The following is a 22711-nucleotide window of genomic DNA, read 5'->3' as shown; positions in this document are numbered from 1 at the left end:
TGGTCACCAGTTGACGTAAATCTTCATTTAGCCAAAAATACTAGAGATAGCATATCTCAACTAGAGTACTCTCGTATACTTGGTAGTTTAATGTATGTCATGAATTGTACAAGGCCTAACATAGCATACTCTGTGAGCAAGCTAAGTCGATATACAAGTAATTCTGGTAGAGATCATTGGACTGCCATACTGCGAGTTTTGGGATACTTAAAGTATACTCAGAATTATATAAGATATCCAACCGTTCCAGAAGGGTACTGCGATGCTAATTGAATATCTGACACTAAAGACTCAAAGTCCACAAGTGGATATGTCTTTACACTTGGAAATGCAGCTGTTTCTTGGAAATCTTCAAAACAAACGTGCATAACGAGGTCCACTATGGAATCATAGTTCATTGCATTGGACAAGGCTGGAGAAGAAGCAGATTGGCTTCGAAATTTCTTAGAGGATATTCCAAACTGGGCTAAACACATTGCCAGTGTATATACCGCGATAGCCAATCTGCTATTGGTAGAGCACAGAGTAGCATGTATAACGGGAAGTCTCGACACATATGTCGTAGACATAACACCGTTAGACAATTGCTCTCAAATGGAGTTATCTCAATCGACTATGTAAGGTCAAAAAAATAACATTGCGGATCCTCTTACAAAAAGTTTAACAAGAGAGCAAGTGGAAAGATTATCAAGGGGAATGGGCTTAAAGCCTTTGAGATAATAAACCAAGAGTCATTATAATGGAAAAAACAACCTAGTTGACTTGAGATCCCAAGATCTAGGTTCAATGGGCCAACTGAATTATGTTTGTGACTCAGTTAGCACTGGAGAGTAATATTATACTCTAACCCATTCCTATATAAGACAGTGTATATCTGCCGCGAGACCTAGGATAAGTCAAGCTTTTAATGATTTACTATATCTTGGAAAGTTATGTTATCCAAGTGGAGTATTACATGATACTCTTTATAGAAATCGCCTATGTGAGTGTGAAGTGGGGCCGCTTCTATGATAATTTTAAGGCAAATGTCTCAAAAGAACTATTTGAAACCAAGAAGTGTTCAAGGCCAAAATGAACACAAACGTGAGAACCAACAGTACGTATTCGAGAAGGTACTGTGTGAAGATGATTGTCTAGGTTTATACAAACGGTTGACAGTTCAAGGACATTAATTGAAGTTTACTGATTGTCCAATTAAATCCGATCGTCTTTCACTAAGGCAAGTTCAATGCCTCCCATGCTACTTGACCTGATGCGGTATATTTTCATTTGTAAAATAACAGAAATCCGATGTTTATGATAGAAGAAGCAAAATTTTCATTCATGTGAGAGATTGTTAGAAAAATAAAGTCTACTGAGATTTAAATGAGTAATTTGTCTCCCAAGTTACCCCACTTGAGATGAAATGAGTTTATCTTGAAACAGTACGTAAAGTGAGAAAAACCTTTTCAAAAGGATGCACTTGTTTGAAACAGTACATTATGTCGAAAAGGTGCGACCTTTCGAAATGTGCATTTGGTTTGAAAACAAATCATCATCATGAAAAGGTGTGACCTTTCGAAATAGGCACTGGTTCAAAATAGTGATTTATGCCGAAATGGTGTGTCTTTTCAAAACATGTGACTTTTCAAAGAATTGCTTACTTTTTCTGAAGAGTCACTGTGTTGTTTTGAAGAGGCACCACTCACCTATAAATAGTGGATGAATTTGGAGAGAAAGACACACCAGATCACACAGAGTTCTGATCTTTCTCTTCTCCCCCTGTTCTTAGTCAAATATTATGTTCTTTTCGCTGATTCTATAGAATTGAAGTGCTAGCTTTCTATAGAAGAAAATCCGTTCTATCTTAGGAGACAATTTCCCATCAACCTTCAAGCACCGTGAGGGGGAAAATCTATCTTAAGGATATAATGTATCTACATTAGGCTCGGATTTAACTATGAAGTACAAGACACGTACAAGACAAAATGTTTGTATAGTTTGGTAATTGGTAAAGAGTAAGTACAATTAAGTTGTATATTCCTAACAACAACATGGTTGGTTATCTGTAAATTTCACAGATTCTTCTGTTTGAGATGTTGTAGTAGATTTACTCCTCCCCATTTAAATTGATTCTCTCTGCTCTATCTGCATTTGTAATGAACTGCAAAGAGGCTGCATTCCCCACTACAAGTTCTGTGGAATCATCTGAGAAGCCTATGATATTATGAGCTGCAGAACGTTCTACAAATGATTTTGCCTCCGAATTCTTTGAATCATAAAGCAAGTTTTGTTGCATAAGGTTCGTCATCTTCGCGGCTGCACATACATAACTTTTACTCTTTTCAGTAGATTACATAAAGTTGAGTTGAGCATCAAATGAATTGGTCAAATTGCGAGATTCTAAAGCTATTGTCTTGCTTGATTCTGAAACAGGAAGGCTGACAGCTGCACTTGAGAAAGTTTTAGAAACATTGTCTGCCTTGACTGGAAGCTCCTCAGCATCTTATAGGCCATCAATACTAACTGTTGTATTAATGCTACACCAGAATTTCCGGGAAGGGGCTCTAACACGAGATCCAACAGTTGCATCTACATCAAGATCATGATTTTCTGTTATTGAAAGGGAAGCATCCCTAAAAATGGATTTTTCTCGTTCAGAAATTCTTGAAGCTTCACTCACACACCTGGACGTCAGCAAAGTGTCTTCATCAAATGACAAATGGACAATTATCCTTTCTGCCTCAGGCCTCACTTTATTACTTCTTCCATCTGAATCGCCAGCCGCTGCTCCTATCAGCGTCAGGTAGATTATTGGGAGAACCGTGTAAACAATGATACTGATCGTCCGCATTTAAGGGCATATGCATTGTTCCTACTGGTCATCCATTTCAGTTATGAATCTATGTATCTGGGTTTCTTTGAGGCAGATCTTATTCCATTCAACTTACACTTCGACTTTGAAAATGAGGGTTTGACCATCAAGTCAGTACTTACAGTGAGCCGTTCTTTCCCTTTCATCCAGATGTGGTTACATGTTTCAAACCGATCCGTTTTTCTTGGCAACATTTCCAAGTTTTCAGTGGGACTAGCACTCACTTCTACTCTCTTACTTCTCGGAGAAGAGACAAACATTATTGAAAAATTAGGAAGTATTAGCATACAACCGCCCTGTCGAGAAGAGCTAGGTTCTGTGACTATTTGGTGGATTCTGCCTACTCTCAATTCTCATATGAGAATCTGTGCCATACTCGGTTACTCTCAATTCTCATATGAGAATCTGTGCCATACTCGGTTACTTGGGATTCGTGGAATGTGCCATCTTCGTGTGTTGATTTTGGAGAAGAAACTACATTTGTTTTTCTCTTTTCGTGTTTTTTTTGGGTGTAAAAACTTAAAAGCTACGGAGAAGAAGAAAACTTTTCCATTTGGAAAATGAAATGTCATTTTTGCCTTTATTTTTTTTAATTATTTGCTTGGTTTTCTAAAAGTATGTCAAGATAGTATGTTAGAATAGTATGTCGACATAGCCGGCCCTATATATATATATATTTTGTTTATTTATATTTTTTGGTGTGACAATAACATAATTTATCATAAATAGTGTTGTACTATAGAAACACAAACACCTCCTTCTTCTACTATAAGAATAAGAATAGTCTCAAAGCTTTACTTTTTAATAATTTTCACACTATAAAAAATCTTTGACTCGTCTCAAATTGCCGCACCATCACAATTCAGTAATTCACAAACTCATGTCCTTTTCAGTGCTAGCTCGTCTTTTGGTCGAAAAAGGCGACGGCCCAAAGGCCTCATTTTTAGGAAGCCCTCAATCTCAAAAAGTTTAATTTCCATAAAAATAAGCTTTATTTCTCGTAAATTGATAAAATCTCCAAAATGTTCCATAAAAATATGCATCGATTTACAAATATAATAAACCCAAAAAAATTTCCAAAAAAATATGATAGGCCTTGGTCCTTCTTGTATGGATTAAAAAGTAGAGAAATATCTTTCATGACCTCTTTTTCTCAAATTGCACGTAGGCGATCACATATTTTGGCAACATAAATTTTGTTTTTAATATGGGATTATTCTTTTTCATTTTTGGCTAGATAAAGCTGTTTTATTTTTTTCATAAAGAACAACTACTTGGTGTTTATCAAAAATCAATTTTTTTTACTAAAACATATATTTTTTTTCTTCAAAAACAATAAAAACCAAACAAGTTTATTTTAGATAAAAATATTATTTACAACAGGTACTATATATTTCTTTCTTACTTTAACAAGTAAGCAATTAAACTATATTTATAATTCTCGATATAGAAATTTGTGTACTTTTTGAAATAAATAATGGGCGATTCAAACACCTCCTAAAGAGCAACGCTCACTTGGAGTATGCAATTATGCATTTGATTTGAATCACTCCTTCGAATGGGAATCGAATATTTTGGTTTTTGTTTTCGAAGAAACCGAACAATATATTGATGTAAGGGTTGAAAAATAGAAATTTCAGTAAAAAATATATCGGAATTCCCGCCGAAATCCTGAACTATGTGGAGCGAGGACTTTCTCCATTCAATAATAGTGAGTCAATACTCTGGTTGACCTAATAAGCAGTAAAAAGCAAAGTGTGAATGCACGCGGGACCCACTTAGTTAAATCATTGGTTTTGAAAAGTCAGAAAAATAATGGTGGCCCCCTCCCACTTCACCTCAGAATCAGTCTTCATCTTTTCTGTTTCCATTTTGATTCCGTTTCCAAGTTTAAAAAAAATGTCAGTTGAAGAACTAAAGCAACAGCACTTAACCGCAACACAAAATCTAATCTCTCTTAAAGAAGAAGTAAAGCTAAAACGAACTACTCTCATCGACACTGATGGTAATTCATTTATTAAACTCTCTCTTGTCTTGTTCTTTGTAATTTTTAACTCATTTAATTTCCATTCTGATTTGCAGTAGCAAGTCACGTGAGGTCTCAGTCACGAACACCAGTTAGTTTCGGACCAACCGATCTAGTTTGTTGTAGAACACTACAAGGCCATTCTGGGAAAGTAAGTTGAATAAATATTTAATCTTTAATCTCATACTCTCACATTTCATATTCTTCGACAGGTGTATTCATTGGATTGGACAAGTGAGAAGAATCGAATTGTGAGTGCATCACAAGACGGGAGATTAATTATATGGAATGCATTAACAAGTCAGAAAACACATGCTATAAAACTGCCCTGTGCTTGGGTAATGACATGCACATTCTCACCTAGTAGTCACTTTGTTGCGTGTGGGGGGCTGGATAATACGTGTTCCATTTTTAATCTTAATTCACCAGTTGATAAGGATGGGAATTTACCATTATCAAGAATGTTAAGTGGGCATAAAGGTTATGTATCGTCGTGTCAGTATGTTCCAAATGATGATACACATTTGATAACTAGCTCTGGTGATCAGACATGTGCTTTGTGGGATGTTACGACTGGTCAGAGAATATCTATCTTTGGCGGTGAGTTCTCTTCAGGCCACACTGCAGATGTGTTGAGGTATATATAATCTGGAAATAATGTACTGTAACAAATGTCGTTGTAATTGTATCATGTTTGATTTTTAACCATTTTTTTGAGAAATGTTAGGCATGCTAGCATAAATTGGTCTTAAAATGTCCATCTTGGAATTGCCTAATAGTGTGCTAAATTATCAGTATACCTTCTATTTCTTACATGCATAGTTTGTATTACGACATATCTTGAAAAACCACACGACACATATAAATAGCAATTCTATAATCAACCTTTGTAGCAATGAGAAGGCGTAGTTTGTTTCATTGATCAATCATCCCTGTTGTCTCGTGTCAAACTCGAAGACGCAACCATAAGAAAACATAGGTTGGCAGAATATTGTTCTTTCTGAAGAAAGCCATCTTTTGGTTTCTGGCCTTAAAGAGTTTGAATGTTGCTGTGCTGTTGGTTGATTCATTTTCTTTCTTTGCTTCCCGTACTTCTCTTTAATGGTTTTCCTAAGTACTAGGTTAATAAGACGCCTAAATACTGGGGACTAGTATTTATTCACTCTATTGTGAGCATTTAATGGGAAGTTTATTTTTCAGGTCACATGCACTCGTTCCACCTCCACCACATATTACGAATAAAATGAAGTTAGCTTTTAGAAGATTACTAATAAAAATCACCAAAACTTTAATAATCGTGGAATGCATGGAGTATAATCCCATATCCCTGATTATATATGTCTTAGGTATTTGTAACTTATATTGCTGTATCAGCATGAGATTGCTTTGTCCGACTTCCTGTACACGTATCAGACACCGACAGCTAGCTAGCTGTTCTATTATATTTATTGCTTACATGAGAACCCATTAAAGTGAAAAATATATGTGAAAATAGGTCCTGACAACGAATCTAAGTAAAAAGAATCGTCACAGAAAAATTAAAAGAACTCTCCCCACCTTCTTTTCTTTGGTAACATTGGCTAGTAGTTGACACACTTTTTCTACTAGACACTTTTGACATACTTTTTCTACTAGACACTTGCTTGTGCAGTCTGGAATTGGAGAGGGCCAAAAATTGTTATAAAATGTCTAATCCAGAAGCCTTCACCAACAGGAGTGCAAGCACTGGAACAAACTTGGGCCGTAAACAATAGAACTCCTGCCTTTGTAACTTAAGTAGCGTGATTAATATAATAAACTATTTGTCAGCAATGAACATATTATGCACAAATTGAGGTCCCCCACTGCGTTCTGACTGGCAGTAGAGCAATTCAAAGTATTTTATGAACAGATTAATCAGTCGAGGAAAACAAAGATGTTCCAACGAAATGACTGTTAGAATTTATTTTTTAATCATCGGGGAAAGGAAAGATGTTTTAACAAAATGGATGTTAGAATTTAACTTTACTTAGCTATCATTGAGCGGTGGGACTAAAGGGTTTGATTAGACCATATCTTTATTATTTGTGTCTGGAATATGTGTTCTTAGTTCTTACATATGGTGTAATGCTGTATGCATTAAAGTTTCTAAACAGAGTCAGTTATCCTTTGTATTTCACAGTGTCTCAATCAATAGATCAGACCCAAACATGTTTGTATCTGGTTCTTGTGATGCAACTGTACGGTTGTGGGACACTCGTGCAGCCAGTCGAGCATTCCGGACCCACCATGGCCATGAAAGAGATGTTAATACAGTGAAGTTCTTCCCAGATGACCAGCGATTTGGGACTGGGTCGGATGATGGCACATGTAGGTTATTTGATATGAGGACTGGAAATCAACTCCAAGTGTACACTCAACAACATGGCGATGACGATGTCCCGACGGTTACCTCCATCACATTTTCAATATCAGGGAGACTTTTGTTTGTTGGCTACTCAAATGGCGACTGCTATGTGTGGGACACTTTACTGGCGGAGGTATATATTTTTCTGATTTCAAGATTGTGATGTGTGGAAACATAGTCTGATTTCATTGAAAATTATTCTACGTAAAGCCGTTTAGATTATGATATGAATAAGAATCAGTTTGTTAAACATAGTCTGATATGAATATTCAATGACAAATAGAAACATGGTTGAGAAGAAAGGTAAATTACTTAAGAAATGAATAAGAAGAGTACAACTTAAAAGGAGAGGAAGAGAAGAAACTCAGAAACTTTATTGATACACAGGCTGAAAAGTTTGCTTAGATTGGCTCGTACTTAGGTTCACTAGGTAGCGTCATGGCCTTCAAATTGTTGAACTGTTATATACTTGTGACCTCCGAGTTTTGGTTTCCGACAGGTACAAATGTACAGTGAACCAACTGCTAGTGGCATTTGAAAATTTGGCCTTCTTTTTGGTGTATTTTATTTATATCTACATGATCAGAGAATCCTGGACATATGTTCAGAAACAATCACCTGTGAAGAATTTAGCTTGTTACAGTTATTAGACATGTTGGGCTCTCAGGCTCTCAGGCTCTCAATTGCGCTGTTTAACAAATCAAAGCCATGCCTGGAGCTTTTACACGTCCAGCGTATATATAATAGAGAGGTCTGGGCATTCCTTATGCTGGAATATTTAATTGAAAGCATTCTCAATTGCATGAAGATGAAGCTTATGATTTTTTCTCGTAAGGTTATCCAACATTATTGATTTTTTTTATTGGTTAAAGTTTGATATTTGAAATTTTGAACCATGGAACTATAATTTTCATTTACTGCTGTTCTTTATTCATTTTAACTTTGATTTTATTTTGAAGATCTTGTGAAATCTATGGTTGTATAATGGCTTTCCTCATATCAGGTTGTTCTGAACTTGGGTTCCCTGCAAAACTCGCACGATGAAAGGGTCAGTTGTTTGGGTATGTCAGCTGATGGGAGTGCCTTGTGTACAGGAAGTTGGGACAGAAACTTAAAAGTAAGATTACTCACGAGCCTCATCATATTAGTTAGTTTTAGACTCAATATCAATAAACTGAACCTTTGATATCCAGTGATGTTTTTTTATCTTTTAAACCTGAAAACAAGTCTGATAATAAGACTTATTTATATGCTTTCTACTCATTTTGTTTCGCAATGTCCATCACAAAAGCATGCTTAAATAGTAAGGCCATGCTTGGTAAAAAGCAAAATTTCGGGACATGTAATGGGCGAGTTATGTTAACTGCCAAGCATTTGGAAGGGTCTTGGTTTGCTAAAATTTCGCAGTGGGTATTAATGGAATGGTAGTATAGAATGCAAATTAATCATTATGATCAATGGAAGCCTTTGCTTATAAGCTAGAACTAGCATTCACATTCTTGAATCCAAAAGCAGATTCATTCACCAGTTCATTACTGTTATGCAATCTATAGATCTAATTGCAAACGTTAGAAAGAGAAGAGAACTAGCATAGCTCTATATGTCTTCACTTGAGAAAATTATGTATAAAGGCTATATATCTGGTTTTAGGATTTGCTTATATATGGGCAATATGCATTATGCTCTAAGTTTCATCGACACAGATACGTGTCTTGGTGTCCGACACGGACCTATATGAAGTAGGACATGGGGACAAGAAAAGTATTGCTATTCTAACTCTTGGCTCAAAACCTTACAAAGCGCCTCTTTACAAATAAATAACTATAAAAGTGGCATGTCATGGAATTGTAACTTGTTAAGAGATTATTTTGTTATAGAAGATACCCTAGTTTGAAATGGTATGCACAACATGTCCGACACGAGTGTCTTTGTGTCTGTGTGTCCGACATGGATTTTCTTAAGAATATGAAGTGTCCAAGTTACTTAGGTTGTGCATAACTAGACACTATTAAACATATTAGGTGTCATATTACATGCATGCTTTTCCGTTCAATACTATTAAACATATTAGTTGTCACTATTAAACATGAAGTTGTCATCTAGCATTTGGAGCTTTGCAGTGGTGTAATAATGTAAACGTTTAGTTGACCTGTCAAAGCATCAAATGACCTTGTGAAAAATGTTAGTGAATTTGCTGAACAAGCAAATTTTGCCGTTTTGCAGATATGGGCTTTTGGAGGGCACCGGAAGTTGATCTGAGTTTTCTCAAGCAGAAAAGGGTTTGAGGTCCAATATTACATTGAAGGTGCGGTTTTTTGTATGATTACCCTCCATGGTTTCCATTCTATCCATAGCGTTTTACATTGAAGGTGAGACTTTATGACCACACTACGTGGCCCAGGCCCAATCTAAATCCAAGCCTACTTTCATTAGATTCATAGGCTTGAAGTACATTCCCTGCCATTGTATTACACATGGGCATACTATAGGCCGCTAGCCTCCTAATCCTATAAATCGATATACCCATTAGATATATTTAAGGTTGTATCGTATTATATTTTTGGTACTTGCCAATTCCAGATCTTCATACTCAAGTTGGATTCCAGTGCGAGTTTGGAGTATCCTACTTTCACATGATCCCATGCAACTCATTGAGTATGACGCAATGTTGTTAAACAAATCCTTGAGGATTATTGCACTCATTAAATAAATCCTTGTATCATACGTCCATCGCTTGTTATCTACTTAGTTGTTTACACATACATACTAATGATGGATGGTAGAGGAGGAGCTGTGTTGGAAGTTCTCTGCAGTCATTGCCATAGGAGCAACTACAATTGTTGAAATACGAAAAGGCAGCACTTCTTGGTGAAACTAAATTGACAAACTAACTTACAGAATAAAGTGCCATTATCTCTTAGTTCCCAGTTAAGTTGACCCACTGCATGTTATGGTGGCACAAGCTTTCGAATCCCATATATTGTTTCTGCTCCAGCTTCTCAATCATGTCTGCTATTCCAACCCCACCTGCAGTTTTGAGATGAAAATATGAGAAACTTCTGAATGAAGTTGTAAAAGTTTAGTCATCAGAACCACATAAGATAGGTCCTTACCTAAACTGATTGCACTCGCAAAGATGGTCAGAGACAGGATGAAGATGATCAACGATACCCGGCCCAAAAGCAGTATTAATTTCCTGACAACATGCTGACCCACAAAGGCAGCAATAGTGGCCACTAAAACAAAATATGCAGCTGCAGCCAAAAGGGAATTTGTAGTGTAATAAAGGTTTAGAACTGATTAATACTTGGGTATTACATAGTTTTCTTTACATAGTTTTATTTGGTTGCAGCAAAAGTTGGTTTTGGATCTACTATTAGTGTTATTTATTTTTAGATAAGCTTCTATCTAGTAATTTTGAGGGAGTTGGTCAGTGTAACTCACCATATGGGACTGGGAAGCGTTTCAGAAGATAATATTGAACTACTGACATGGAGGATGAGAATGACATTGCGAAGGTCGATGTTGCACTCGCAACCTGCAAAAGGCACCCTGTATAAACTACTCGATAATGTGACTATATAGATGAACTACTCGAGAATGTCATTGCAAAGGTTGATGATGCACTCTCAACCTGCGAAGGTTAAGTATAGTTTCAGGTGCTTTTCGGAGATGGATGCATTAAGTATGAATAAGTACCTGAGGAGGAATGCCCAGCTCAAGAAAAAGTGGTCCCAAGATGAAGCCCCCTCCAAGCCCAAGAAGCCCACCAACTACACCTGCCAATATCCCACAACAACAATAGAGGAAAAGTTGGTGGACTTTCCAGCGTGTGGTTTGTTTTCCCCGAGAGGCAATCACCCTCTTCCCCTTGTATAAGGACACGGCTTCATAAAGCGATACAGAGACAGCGATTGGTACCTTAATCAGTTTTGAGTGCATCTTAGTAGAACACAAAGGGAGGAATTGCTATTCAAATTCAATACATGTAAATACCATCAAGGTGAACCAATTCATCGTCGTAGTTAGATCACCCATTGGGATTAAGATATTGAAAGCTGTTTCCTAAGTCTAAGTTTCTAGTGGGATTTTGAGATAAGAATGAAGTAATATTAACAAATTCAGGCAAGAAAGATATGAGGCTTTGAGGGGATTAAAATTTCTCTATTCGATCAGCTTGTAGTTAGATAATAATTATATGCTATGGAACATGGATTTTAGTTTATAAATAATTCATGGGAACCATAGCTTCTGTTTAAACTAAATGGACACCAGAGCTTCCCATCTATGTCAACTTGGTAGGTTTTCTACCATACTGCACTATAACAATCTTAAAACTACATGCTACAGCAACTTGACTTCTTGTGGATGGAAGGAAGGTAGGATTTATAATACAATATCTAGTAAGCTCCAAAAACATTGTAGAGACAATCAGATTTCCTATTGGGGTCATTTGTGGTCAGACCCCGTGATATGAGAATTAGTAGTTTGTTAAAACTTAATCAGTTTGATTTTGAAAAAATTGGTCAGTTGCTTACATGTCCTGATGAGATAAATTTGATTGTTTCAGCTTATGGAAAGATTACCTGTAAGAAGTTCAGAATCCAGTACTGGGTGGAGCAGGTCACGGCATAAGTCTGCACAAATATTCAGAACAGAATCAATGTTCTATAGAGGCATTTTGAGAAGTGAGTTTCGAGTGTTGGCCATTTGGCGAGCAATCACGCTTAAAGCTCATGTCTTAACTTTATACCTTGGATCCGTATGTAGCTTATGATGATCACTGTAGAAAGAGAAACAAGCCATTTATGTATGATTCTATACGAGTAACACAATATAGCTCACCTTAACTTCTTGCACTACAAGGAAAGCCACCCACACAAACACAAGCATAGCCAACTCTTTCCAGTAGATGTTTTTTATAATGGGAACCTGAATTTTGATGAGAATGATATTTTATTATGATAATGAGAATAGATATTGAGAATGGTTTCACTTGTGTAGTCACAACCATGTGCAATGGGATTTACCTCCTCATCGAGTAAAGGAGCTGGACCACTAGGTAGTGGTTTATAATCCCGTCCATAATCTGAAGTCCAGAAAGACAGATTAATAGGTCCTTAAGTAAATATATATGCCAGTGCCATCAATGTATCGATTTTGCATAACACACGAGTTTCCTCCGCTTGATAATATATATATGTCATTCATTTGCATCTTGAAATTGGGAATTGAAACTGATCGACTTCGCCCCCTTTTCCTAATTTAAGAAAGGTGATTTAATTGTGCACTCATCAAATTGGATTGGGCAACCCAAAAAAAAAAATAATAATAATAATAATAAAAATATATATATATATATATATGGGGATGGTTATATGAACTCCACCTTATAGCGACTCCAAAGTTACTCCACTCATAAAAATGAACTTACAAAATGAACTGAGGACTAATTTTTTGTGGATGTGTATATCTCATGATGGAGAACACCTCCACCAAAAATCAGCTCAATTGAATATGTCTAACCTTGTCAAAAATTGTATCGAAATTAAAAAAATCTTGACCGTTGGATAATTTCATAACTTTCTAAATGATTTTTGATGAGGTTGTACATCTTCAAATGAGCTGATTTTTTGTGAGGATGATCTCTATTGTATGGAAAACATCTCCACCAAAAATCAGCTTCTAGTTCATTGAGTTAAGTGGTGGAGTTCATTTGGAGTCGCTATAAGGTGGAGTTCATATAACCATCCCCTATATATATATATATATATATATATATATATATATATATATACTGCCCGGCTCTTAAAAGGATCTTACATAAGTACCAAATATAAAACACTCACAACTTCACCTACAAAATGATTTAAAACCTAATTTTTTGTGCATATGATCTACTAACCATAAAAAACATCTCTACAAAACTTCAACTCGTTTGATATACTCTAACTTAGATAAAATTGTTTTCCACTTTTGAAAATATATATAAAGGTCTAGAAATGTCTAATTTTTGCAATTATCTTTTGTCAATGTTAAAAATTGTCAAACGAGTTGAATTTTTGTAAAAATGTTCTTTATGGTTAGTAAATTATATGCACAAAAGATTAGGTTATAAATCATTTTGTAGGTGAAGTTGTGGGTGTTTTAGATTTGGTACTTATTTAAGGTCTTTTAAGAGTCGGCTATATATATATATATATATATATATATATATATATATATATATATATATATATATATATATATATATATATATATATTCCGTTTACAACACTTTTTATACAATACTCCCCACCAGAGCTTTCAAGATGATTTAAGGGCTAATGTTTTGTGGATAAGATGCTCTCACCGTGGATATGACCTCTACAAAAAATCGGGTCATTTGACCATTTCTAAGTTTGCCAAAAAAGAGTTACAAAATCGATATATCTGGACCGTTAATAAAAATTCATAGGTTGAAAGTAATTTTTCTTATGGTTAGGAGTTTTTAAATGAGTTAAATTTTTGTGGAGATGATCTCTATGGTGTGAAGATTATATCTACAAATAATCAAGGCTTAGTTCATATTTTCAAAGGGTATTGTATAAAACGTTGTATAAAAAGTGTTGTAAATGGAACCTTCCCCTATATATATATATATATATTACAAGTTTGCATCAAAACCCAAGCCCAACAACCAATTCAACCGGTCTCGCCATAACGAAACCCTCGAGTCGTTTGAGTGTACACTCAAACGGTCTCGCCATGTCGTTTGAGTATACACTCAAATAGTCTCGCAATGTCGTTTCAGTATACACTCAAACGGTCTTCGTGTGTCGTTTGAGACAAAACTCTTGAGTTTATAGCTAGACGATATGGTGGGGTCATTTGGGCAGTCTCTAGGACGACATAGCGGGGTCGTTTGGGGACTCTTTTAGACGACATAGCTGGGTCGTTTGAACTAAAAAAATTCGGTTTGTTTGTCATGAGGTTCATTTTAGTGAAGTTGGGTGCAAAATGAGAAGTGGACTTGAACCATAAAAGAAAGAAACTGGACTTTGATTCAGCTCCAGCTAATGTATGTACTCAAAATCTGAGTCGAATTCGGTGGTTGCCCAATACAGGATCTCACTTTGATTCAACTCTAGTATAACTCAAAATCTTATATTAACTCATACAACTAATGTACAAAAATATTCAAAAAAAATAAAACAAAGGCATTCAAACGACCTCACTGGGTCGTTTGGCCCATATGCAAAACGATCTCAATGAGTCGTTTGGGGCACCTTGAAAACGACTTCATTGGGTCGTTTGGGGATTTTTCAAACAATAATTCGGTTTGGTACTTGTATATCTTGACTATTTCTTTTTTCACTAGGACAAATGCATATCTTGATCAACTCAACATTGGAGGAGTGATTAATACAAAAAATGGCGGTTAATACAAGAAATTCGAATGATTGGTTTAAACAATTTCTGTCAAATTCCATGTTGGTGTTGTAGCGATCTCAGCCCATCATGAAACTTAGAATATAAAACCAAAGACTCGCGAGAGAGATGACTGGTTTGAGAGAAAACTCATCATTTTTTTTTTTTTTTTTTTTTTTTTTTTGGGTTTAGAACTCGCGAGAGAGATGACTGGTTAGAATGGTTGAAAAAAAATTGAGTAACAAGAGGTGCTGGGGAGGGGGGTGTATTGGGCTTGGATGTTGGGCTTGGTCCGGAGGCTGCCCAATCGAATTTGGTGAGTGCAGGACCCAAAACTTTAAGAAATTAGATTTGTAATGGGCTGGACCCGGAGCGAATAGATCGAAAGTCCAAACCCAACAGTTTCTGCCATGATCCAGATGCTACTCCAGTCAGACACTCAGACTCATATCACATGAGCCACTCTATCCAAAGTTCTGAAACTCCCCATTTTTGGTGTTTTCTATCGACCTTTTCTTCTCTGATTAACATGGTTATTCTTTGGAAGTAGCGAAGGAACATGGGAAACTCACCGGTTGGTTTAGATTCTGAGCCCAAAACCTTGGTTGTCTCCTGAAAACAAATTACAGCCAAAACCCCAGCTACATTACAAGTAGTTCAGGACAAGTTATATGAAGGACTTTAATGATTAAGTGAGGAACCTTACCTTCATTATGGTTTCTTTTTTCCAAGTCTCGATGCCTTTTAGTAACGCCTTAATTGATGTACCTACCGCCATTCGTTAGCATAATTTAGATACGTTGTTTAGCTAACATGCATGCTACCAATTACTATATAAAGTGTACTGATGTTTGCAAACATGCTATGGAAATAGATATAATTGTCATAGGCTACTTACATTATTAGTAGTTTTAATCTGCTTTAAAATTTAAACAACTAAGCTGTGCCAGGTATATACTAATCTAAGTAAATTTGGTGAGATATTCCAGTGATCTTATAATATTTTAAACTTAATTAATATTATTTGCAAAACTTCAACGTGATCTAACAGTAAAAACCTGAGAGCTTACGCTCGTGCAATGAGATTTTGTGAGGTTGGACTCATTAACAAATAGTATAAGGCCTGCTCTTTGGATTGATTGTCTGAGGATTTGAGTAGTAGTGCTAGCAAAAGTAATAGTACGTAGATATGGTAGTAAAATTACCGAGAAAGAGAATGATGAGGAGAACTGTAACCATCCAATCAGGAAAAATGACGTTAAACACGACACCGATACTAATTCCTAACATAAGCATAGGCTGAAAAAGTAGGGCTAGATCATAGTCTATAATCGGTAAGTTGAGCGTTGGGTGCCGAAGTCTAAGATTGTAGTACACAGTTGATCCAGCCGCACCCATAATCATACCTGCATTAAGTCACCATAAAATATGAAAGATCTTCATCGTGAAATCACATGGAAAGAGATGTAAGTAAATATTAAAATGACAATATGTATCTGGATTTTTGTTTTTATGTTTTTTTTATTGTTGGTAGAATATATACATCTAGGTTTTATTTACTTTCTGACCAGGGAACTGTTATATCAGTAGATTTCTGTTTTCGGTATCAGTAAGCTGCAAATGTTAGTCATAAATATATTGTTATTCTCAGTGCTGAGTACCATAAAAAAATATATCTCAGTGCTGAGTTTCTGAGGTTGTATTGTAAATTCCATTGAGTATTTAAGATGTCAGGGACTTAGGGTTAGTATGTAACTTCACTTGTAAGAGACAGAAATTACTATTAGTGAGTTTCATTGTTTCACACTGAGAAAAGAATTTCATTGAACCATTTTCAATAGAGGGGAAAATTTAGTTTTGTATGATTTTAGGAGGAAATATTGAAAATTCCAAACAGCTCTCACCGAAATGTCTGAAGATCTGTTGAAATGTGGTCAGCTTTGCGGAAATTTACTATGATTTTAGCAGCAAATGACAATTGACAAATGTTGTCTGGAATAATGAAAAACATTTGTGCAAAAGTATCTCCCAGGTATCAACTATCAACTGCCTAAGGCAGTAGTGCGGGGCCTACAGCGGTACAGCCTATATGCCAAATTAAGGAAGAAATAAACAGATAAAAGGTGAACAGGAAAAGCAAAAAAGAAAAATGTGAAGTTGAGAATTCGTGTGTTATACACTTAGTCACTTATACTGCTGCTTAAAGTGGAAACTCTATTGTTTCTAGTTGTAAGCAGGAAGATCATGCATATGACTGAGAAAGAGTGTATCATTAAAGTAATCGATCAAGAACATATTATTACCCTTTCCGTTTAGAAGTTGTAGGCTGCAGATGAAAATGAGGAACTTAATGGTACTTCGTAACTCGGAAGACAACCCAATTGTACACAACAAATTGGTAACCGAAAAAACTTCTAAGAAAAACTCAAATCTTGATCGAGTCAATGATCCACTTCTGTTTTTGTTAGACACAGCCACACAGGTCCAGTTATATATGCTAATATATGCTGCAAAAACCAAACAACGACATATTTGGTTTCGGTTTTCTTTATGCTTAAAGTTTGTTTGCTTTACAAAAAAATGTCACCCTTGAAAATGTATGGACTCCCCAATGTATGTAGTACATTAGGTTATCTGGAAATTATGGTCACATCTTTGTAAGTTATATATTAGGTTATCTGGAAATTATGATCACTTCTTTGTAAGTACGTTCTCATTCACCTAAAAACAAAATCTTTGTAAGTTCTGCATGCCATAACCTTAACTGTATATGTTCTCATGAAGAATCATTGACAGTAGATTGAAGACGAGCAAAACATCTTCTTTCTTTCTTTTTTACATTTTTTATCTTGAATAATTTAACTCTTGAAGCGGCAAGGTATGAATGTTTAAATGCTCAAAAAGGTGCAAAATAATTATATTTGTTCAGAATTTAGTATATAGTTAGCTTAGATACTTAAGTGCCAAGTCAAGCAGTTAGCACCTTTACCAGTACCGTCGTGTTAAATTAGCTTCGACTCTTAATAAAAAAAAAAAGGTTTCATTATTAGTTGTTGGAAGAAATAGAAGTTAAAAAGGAAGGATGACAGACACTTAGAAATGGCAGTTGAGGACTTAGGGTCGAAGCCAATGATCAGTGTGAGCATAGGGACAAAGATGCCACCACCACCAACTCCTCCTACACTCCCCAAAGCTGCACCTAAGAATCCTATTATGGATCCTACCACCAATCTCCACCCTAACTCCATTTCCTGCATGTTCACCAAATTAAACAAGCACCAAATATATTATTTATTTCATGATGAAGAAGTCAAGAAAGAGTAATTTGCTGCATGCACGATAGAGAGACTCACCGGCCAAACGTGGTGATAAGAGGACTTTCCAGTCTGCCACAAGAAATTTATAAGCTTAATCAACACCCCTTCTTGACCTACTTCATCCTCAACCTGACTTTGTTCATCAACACCAGCTCTCAAAGGCCTCTCTGCATTGGCTAGTTGAGTCACCATTACAAGACCTAAACACACTATCAATGTTGTTATAAATACGATCTGTGGCACCTTAGAGAAATCCATGGAGAGAGACTAGAAGGCCGGAGATCGAGTGGGTAGGTAGGTTTCAGTCACGTGTCTCATTGAGTTCTCTTTCCTAAACATTGCATATGTATTTATAAGTAAAAAAACAGCTGCATATCATGGACATCCTAAACATTGTCAGACAACGCCAGAATTTTATTCTTGAAGAGTTGACATCACCTATAATTAAAATACCCAGAGCCATGACAAAATTGCGATTTTATTCCTAAATGACGGTAAGATGCCAATATTTTCGACATCTGGTTTTCGGGTCCAAGTAGGCCTTATTTAAATTTGAATTAACAAAATTTGGAATTTTTATTTTCGTGAATCACACAGTAATTGTTTTTTTTTTAAAATAAGTTTTTGGGGTTAGGCAGACCCAACCTATATTAAGCTCTTATATAAACTTGACCTCTTTTATCCTCCTCTACAATACATATTATCCAGTCTAGAGGAGGAGGAAAATAGAGGACATCATTTATATTTGATAGTGCTGCTAGAAAGTCTGCTGCCCTATTACATTATCTATAGACATGTATGAACCTAATGACAGAAAAGTTAGCAGAAACTGCCTTAATCTCTTTGACTAGATTGACACAGTACCATGGTATTTTCTCCTTACCCAAGAGAATCTTGATAGACCTAAGAGAGTCTGATGCTACCTCCACCTTCAGAATGTTAATACTCTGACAATCATAGAGACCTTGCAATATTGCCTTTAGTTCCTGAAATAAGACAGACTTTATCCCTCCTGAACCTGAGAAGCACATTGTAACATTTCCCTCACAATCTCTTATTGTTCCTCCTGTTCCACACTGATCATCAGACACTGCACCATTAGTATTCAATTTGAACATATCTTGTTCTGGCTTTAACCATTTGCAGAACTTCTGAGCATAGTTTCGGTATCTGACCATTATACCAAGTCTGTCCAAGAACATTATTATAACACCCCGTGTTTTTCTTATACGTATTTTTCTATTTAATTAATTAATTTAATTGTTTATTTTAAAAATTCGTCGGATTGGACTCAGGATACGTGGGCTTGGTTTTGGGCCCGAGTCGGTGTTGGGCTTGGGTTTCGGACCCAAGTATATAAACACATTGTTCTAGAGAATAGGGTTTTGAAGATAATAAAATATAAAAAATTGGAGGCGAGAAAGAAGCTGGTTTGCTGGGAGAGGTGGAGCACACCGATTCGGCTAGGAAAATTCGTTGAGCTGTTAGTTAAGGTGAGTAGCTATTTTGCTATTTCACCAACTTATGGTTTTCTCGTGTATGGATCTTGCTCATTTTCCGTTTTCGTTGTATAGGACTTCGTGCCATTTGTTTTATTAAATTTTGTTAAAATTGGATTTGATATAGAACCGTCGAAAACTTTGGTAATAGTGGTATTTGAAACTGTTGAACTGTTGGGACGGTTCAAAACTCTGGAGTTTTGGTAATGGAGGCGCCAGCCAATTAGAAATATGAACTGTTTTGTTATTGTGTGATGTATGTTGTTGGAACGGTGTTTAGGGATGGATGTTGAAGGCTTTGAAAACGACATAGAACTGTCGAAGAAGCCTGAAGGTCCATCAATGGCGGCAGTAAGAAAAAAATCGTCAGTAAAAATATAGGTGAACTGTGATTGTTGTTTTTGTGTTGATTGAACATTGGGGATGATGTTTGGGGGTTGAGTGCGATTGGTAGAGTCATTTGGAAGCTTGAAGCCCGACCATTAATGGCGGCAAGAAATTTCCTAGATCTAGTTTTTGTGATGTTTGGATTGGACGATTTTGGCTTGTTGTTTTCATTAATGTTGTTGGGTTTCTTATGGGGAGTCTAACCGACTTAATGGAATGGGAGTGGGTGGCCGGTGGTGGAAGAGAAATCGATGAAGGAGATGACATGACATTCGTTCACCGATTTGGGCCTGGGCCAAAGCCTTTTGGTTTCGGTTTGGGCCTTAGCTAGTTTAAGTGGTTGGGCCATTTCATTTTTAAGTTGTGTTGGGCCCATTTCTATTTTAAGTTGTTGGGCCGAAATGTTTTATTGGCTTGGCCGAAATTTCAATGGTAGTTGGACCGAAATTTCAGTTTAGTGTTAGTTGTGGGCCGAGTTCTATTCCGGATTTGGGCCAAACTAATTAGTTGCTGTGGGCCAGTTCAGTTTCAGTTTTTGGGCCTAAACACTAGTTAGTTATTGGGCCGGATTAATCCTTTGTTTCGAACTAGTTTTATATTAAGTTGTGGACCAGTTTAAGTTAAGTTTTGGGACACTTTTCTTTGTTTGTTTTCGGGCCGAACTCATTTGTGTTTTGGGCCAGTTTCTAATATTGTTTGGGGCCAGTCCATTGGACTTAAAATAGATCTAATTGGGTCTTTAAATGTTTAGACTTCCGGGTTCTAAGGTTTGGGTTTGGCCAGTTGGGTCCGAACCATGGCCTTAACCATGAGCCCATGAGTCATACACCTTTGACCTTAGTCATGAACCATAGCTATGACCCTGAACCGGTCGAACATGAAAACGACAGTTTGACTTTGACAATGATGTGTTGACTTTGACCAGAGTTGACTTTGACCGTTGACCAGAGTTGACTTTTAACTCGGATTATGTTTGGGCTATTAAGATAGGTCTAGGGCTATTAGCATACTTGACTTTAGGCTAAGACCTCTATATATACGCGTGTGTATGTGTATTAACTACTATGTGATTTTGCAAGATTTTTTATGATATTCAACGTTATGACACTTAGACATCCATGAAATTAATAACGCGTAAACAAAAAATACGCTTATCAAGATACTCATTCGTTCTCCTGAAATGATATATAAAATAAAGTTCAATAATCGTAAACAAATTTACCACCTCTTTGAGAACTCTTCACGCAAGTTTTGGAATTTAGTTTTATATTTGTTGATGTCATAGGTTAGGTGGGCATTTATTGAATGTGCCATAAATGACCGTTAAGCGTTATCTATGGGTATTCATTGAATGTGCCATGAATGACCCGTATTCATTGAATGTGCCATGAATGACCAGTTGTTTGGACTACCCTAGAGAGGAACTAAAGTATTTGCCTTCATGTTAGTTGTATTCCTTGAGTGTCACGAATGTAAGGTTGGGTATTCCTTGAATGTGGCGGAATGACTTAAGGTACATAGGTTGTGAAATATGTGTATAAGAAAAGTAATTGATTAATTAATAAGAGAAATTGATTTGATTATGCGAGTGTATTTGGGCTTGCATTGGAATACCTATAGGATATCTACACATATTATATAAAATTGCTAACTTTCTTTTGCAGGAGGGTAGGACTTAATAATATTTTTACGCAGGGACGCGGTCCTACCCTTATACAGCAGTGGATATCGGTAAGTTTTAATGCAATGATTTAGATATTAAAACGAGTGATTTGAATGAGTTAAGATAATATAAGTTTTGCTTGGGAAGAACTATGCCGGTTGAGATGACGGAACTACCTGTCTTCTAAGCTGAGAATGATTAGGTCATGATAGAGTTAAAGTGTTGGTTGGATAATTAAAGTATGATAATGTTTATCTGTGGTTAGTCTACTCATACCAGCAAATTCCATTTTGCTGACCCATGTTTGCTTTGTTTTGGCAACGTGGGTGTGTTCTTGGGAACATAGGTGGAAGGCAGTGGAACCGCGGCGTGTGATTGGGATTCGTGCCTGGAGCGGTCCGTTAGTTTTCTTTTAGGTCTGATTCTTTGTTGGAAGAATGTAATAACGTAGGTTACATTTTTATATGACATGAGAATACGATGTTGGAAATTGTTATTCTTAAAGTTTGTTTATGTTTGTATTGGGATGGAAGAAAGTTTTTAATAAAGTGATAGTTGAGGAATTTGGAGTTTATTTGTGGTTAAGTTGATCCTGTTGTGATGTGGGTTTTAGGTTTTGACATGTGTTGTATTCCCCCGTCATAGCCTGGGTTTTTAGACAATTGAATATAGTGATGTTTGAGATATTTATATTTCAAATATTCATTATTTTAATTGTTTAGAAAATCGGGCTGTGACAATTATATCACTATATATATTCTTGACTTCATCTAATTGACTTTGTACATACACTTTCATATCTTGAAGGAGCCTCTGTTTTACCACCTGAGCTGGTTGCCTTTTGTTTTGAAATCTTCTATGGTTTCTCTCAATCCACACAGATGTAGATTTTGGTGATCTCTGCTTGTAAAGAATTTGTGCTACATTTACCTATAAGGTACCACCATTCTTCATTTGAGCTCAAAGCAGCAGATTGACCTCCTAGTAGCAATTAATTTTACTTCCTCCCAAATGGTTTTACTGTATTCACATTCAAAGAACATATGCTTTGAATTCTCCCTCGAGTTGTTGCACAAACAACATGAAGAGTTATTCAACACTTTTTTCAACACACAATAATTGTTGCTGTTGGTTGGAATGTTATTTTTTTTCCCCAAAGCGATACTAGA

The 22711-nt window shown here is 36.2% G+C and overlaps 2 protein-coding genes across 2 annotated transcripts; one reads left to right on the top strand and one right to left on the bottom strand.

The window, feature by feature from the left end:
• The first annotated feature begins 4674 nt into the window (after nucleotides 1-4674).
• Nucleotides 4675-12255, top strand: LOC147514694 (guanine nucleotide-binding protein subunit beta-2-like). The gene is made up of 7 exons (XM_086584697.1): nucleotides 4675-4859; nucleotides 4937-5031; nucleotides 5093-5517; nucleotides 7042-7399; nucleotides 8270-8383; nucleotides 9490-9571; nucleotides 11837-12255. The coding sequence occupies exons 1-6, from the start codon at nucleotides 4754-4756 to the stop codon at nucleotides 9523-9525; spliced, it is 1134 nt and encodes a 377-aa protein (XP_086440823.1). The 5' UTR covers nucleotides 4675-4753; the 3' UTR covers nucleotides 9526-9571; nucleotides 11837-12255.
• On the bottom strand, nucleotides 9941-18312 carry LOC147514693 (sulfite exporter TauE/SafE family protein 3-like). The gene is made up of 12 exons (XM_086584703.1): nucleotides 18030-18312; nucleotides 17768-17927; nucleotides 15882-16082; nucleotides 15383-15444; nucleotides 15249-15288; nucleotides 12297-12355; nucleotides 12112-12198; nucleotides 11853-11903; nucleotides 10966-11187; nucleotides 10711-10804; nucleotides 10380-10520; nucleotides 9941-10293 (listed from the first exon to the last, which is right to left on the bottom strand). The coding sequence occupies exons 1-12, from the start codon at nucleotides 18249-18251 to the stop codon at nucleotides 10184-10186; spliced, it is 1449 nt and encodes a 482-aa protein (XP_086440829.1). The 5' UTR covers nucleotides 18252-18312; the 3' UTR covers nucleotides 9941-10183.
• Nucleotides 18313-22711: the final 4399 nt, after the last annotated feature.

The sequence above is a fragment of the Coptis chinensis genome, chromosome 2, assembly GCF_015680905.1.
Source record: "Coptis chinensis isolate HL-2020 chromosome 2, ASM1568090v1, whole genome shotgun sequence".
Taxonomy (NCBI): Eukaryota; Viridiplantae; Streptophyta; class Magnoliopsida; order Ranunculales; family Ranunculaceae; genus Coptis; species Coptis chinensis.
This window is presented reverse-complemented; position numbering and strand designations above follow the sequence as displayed.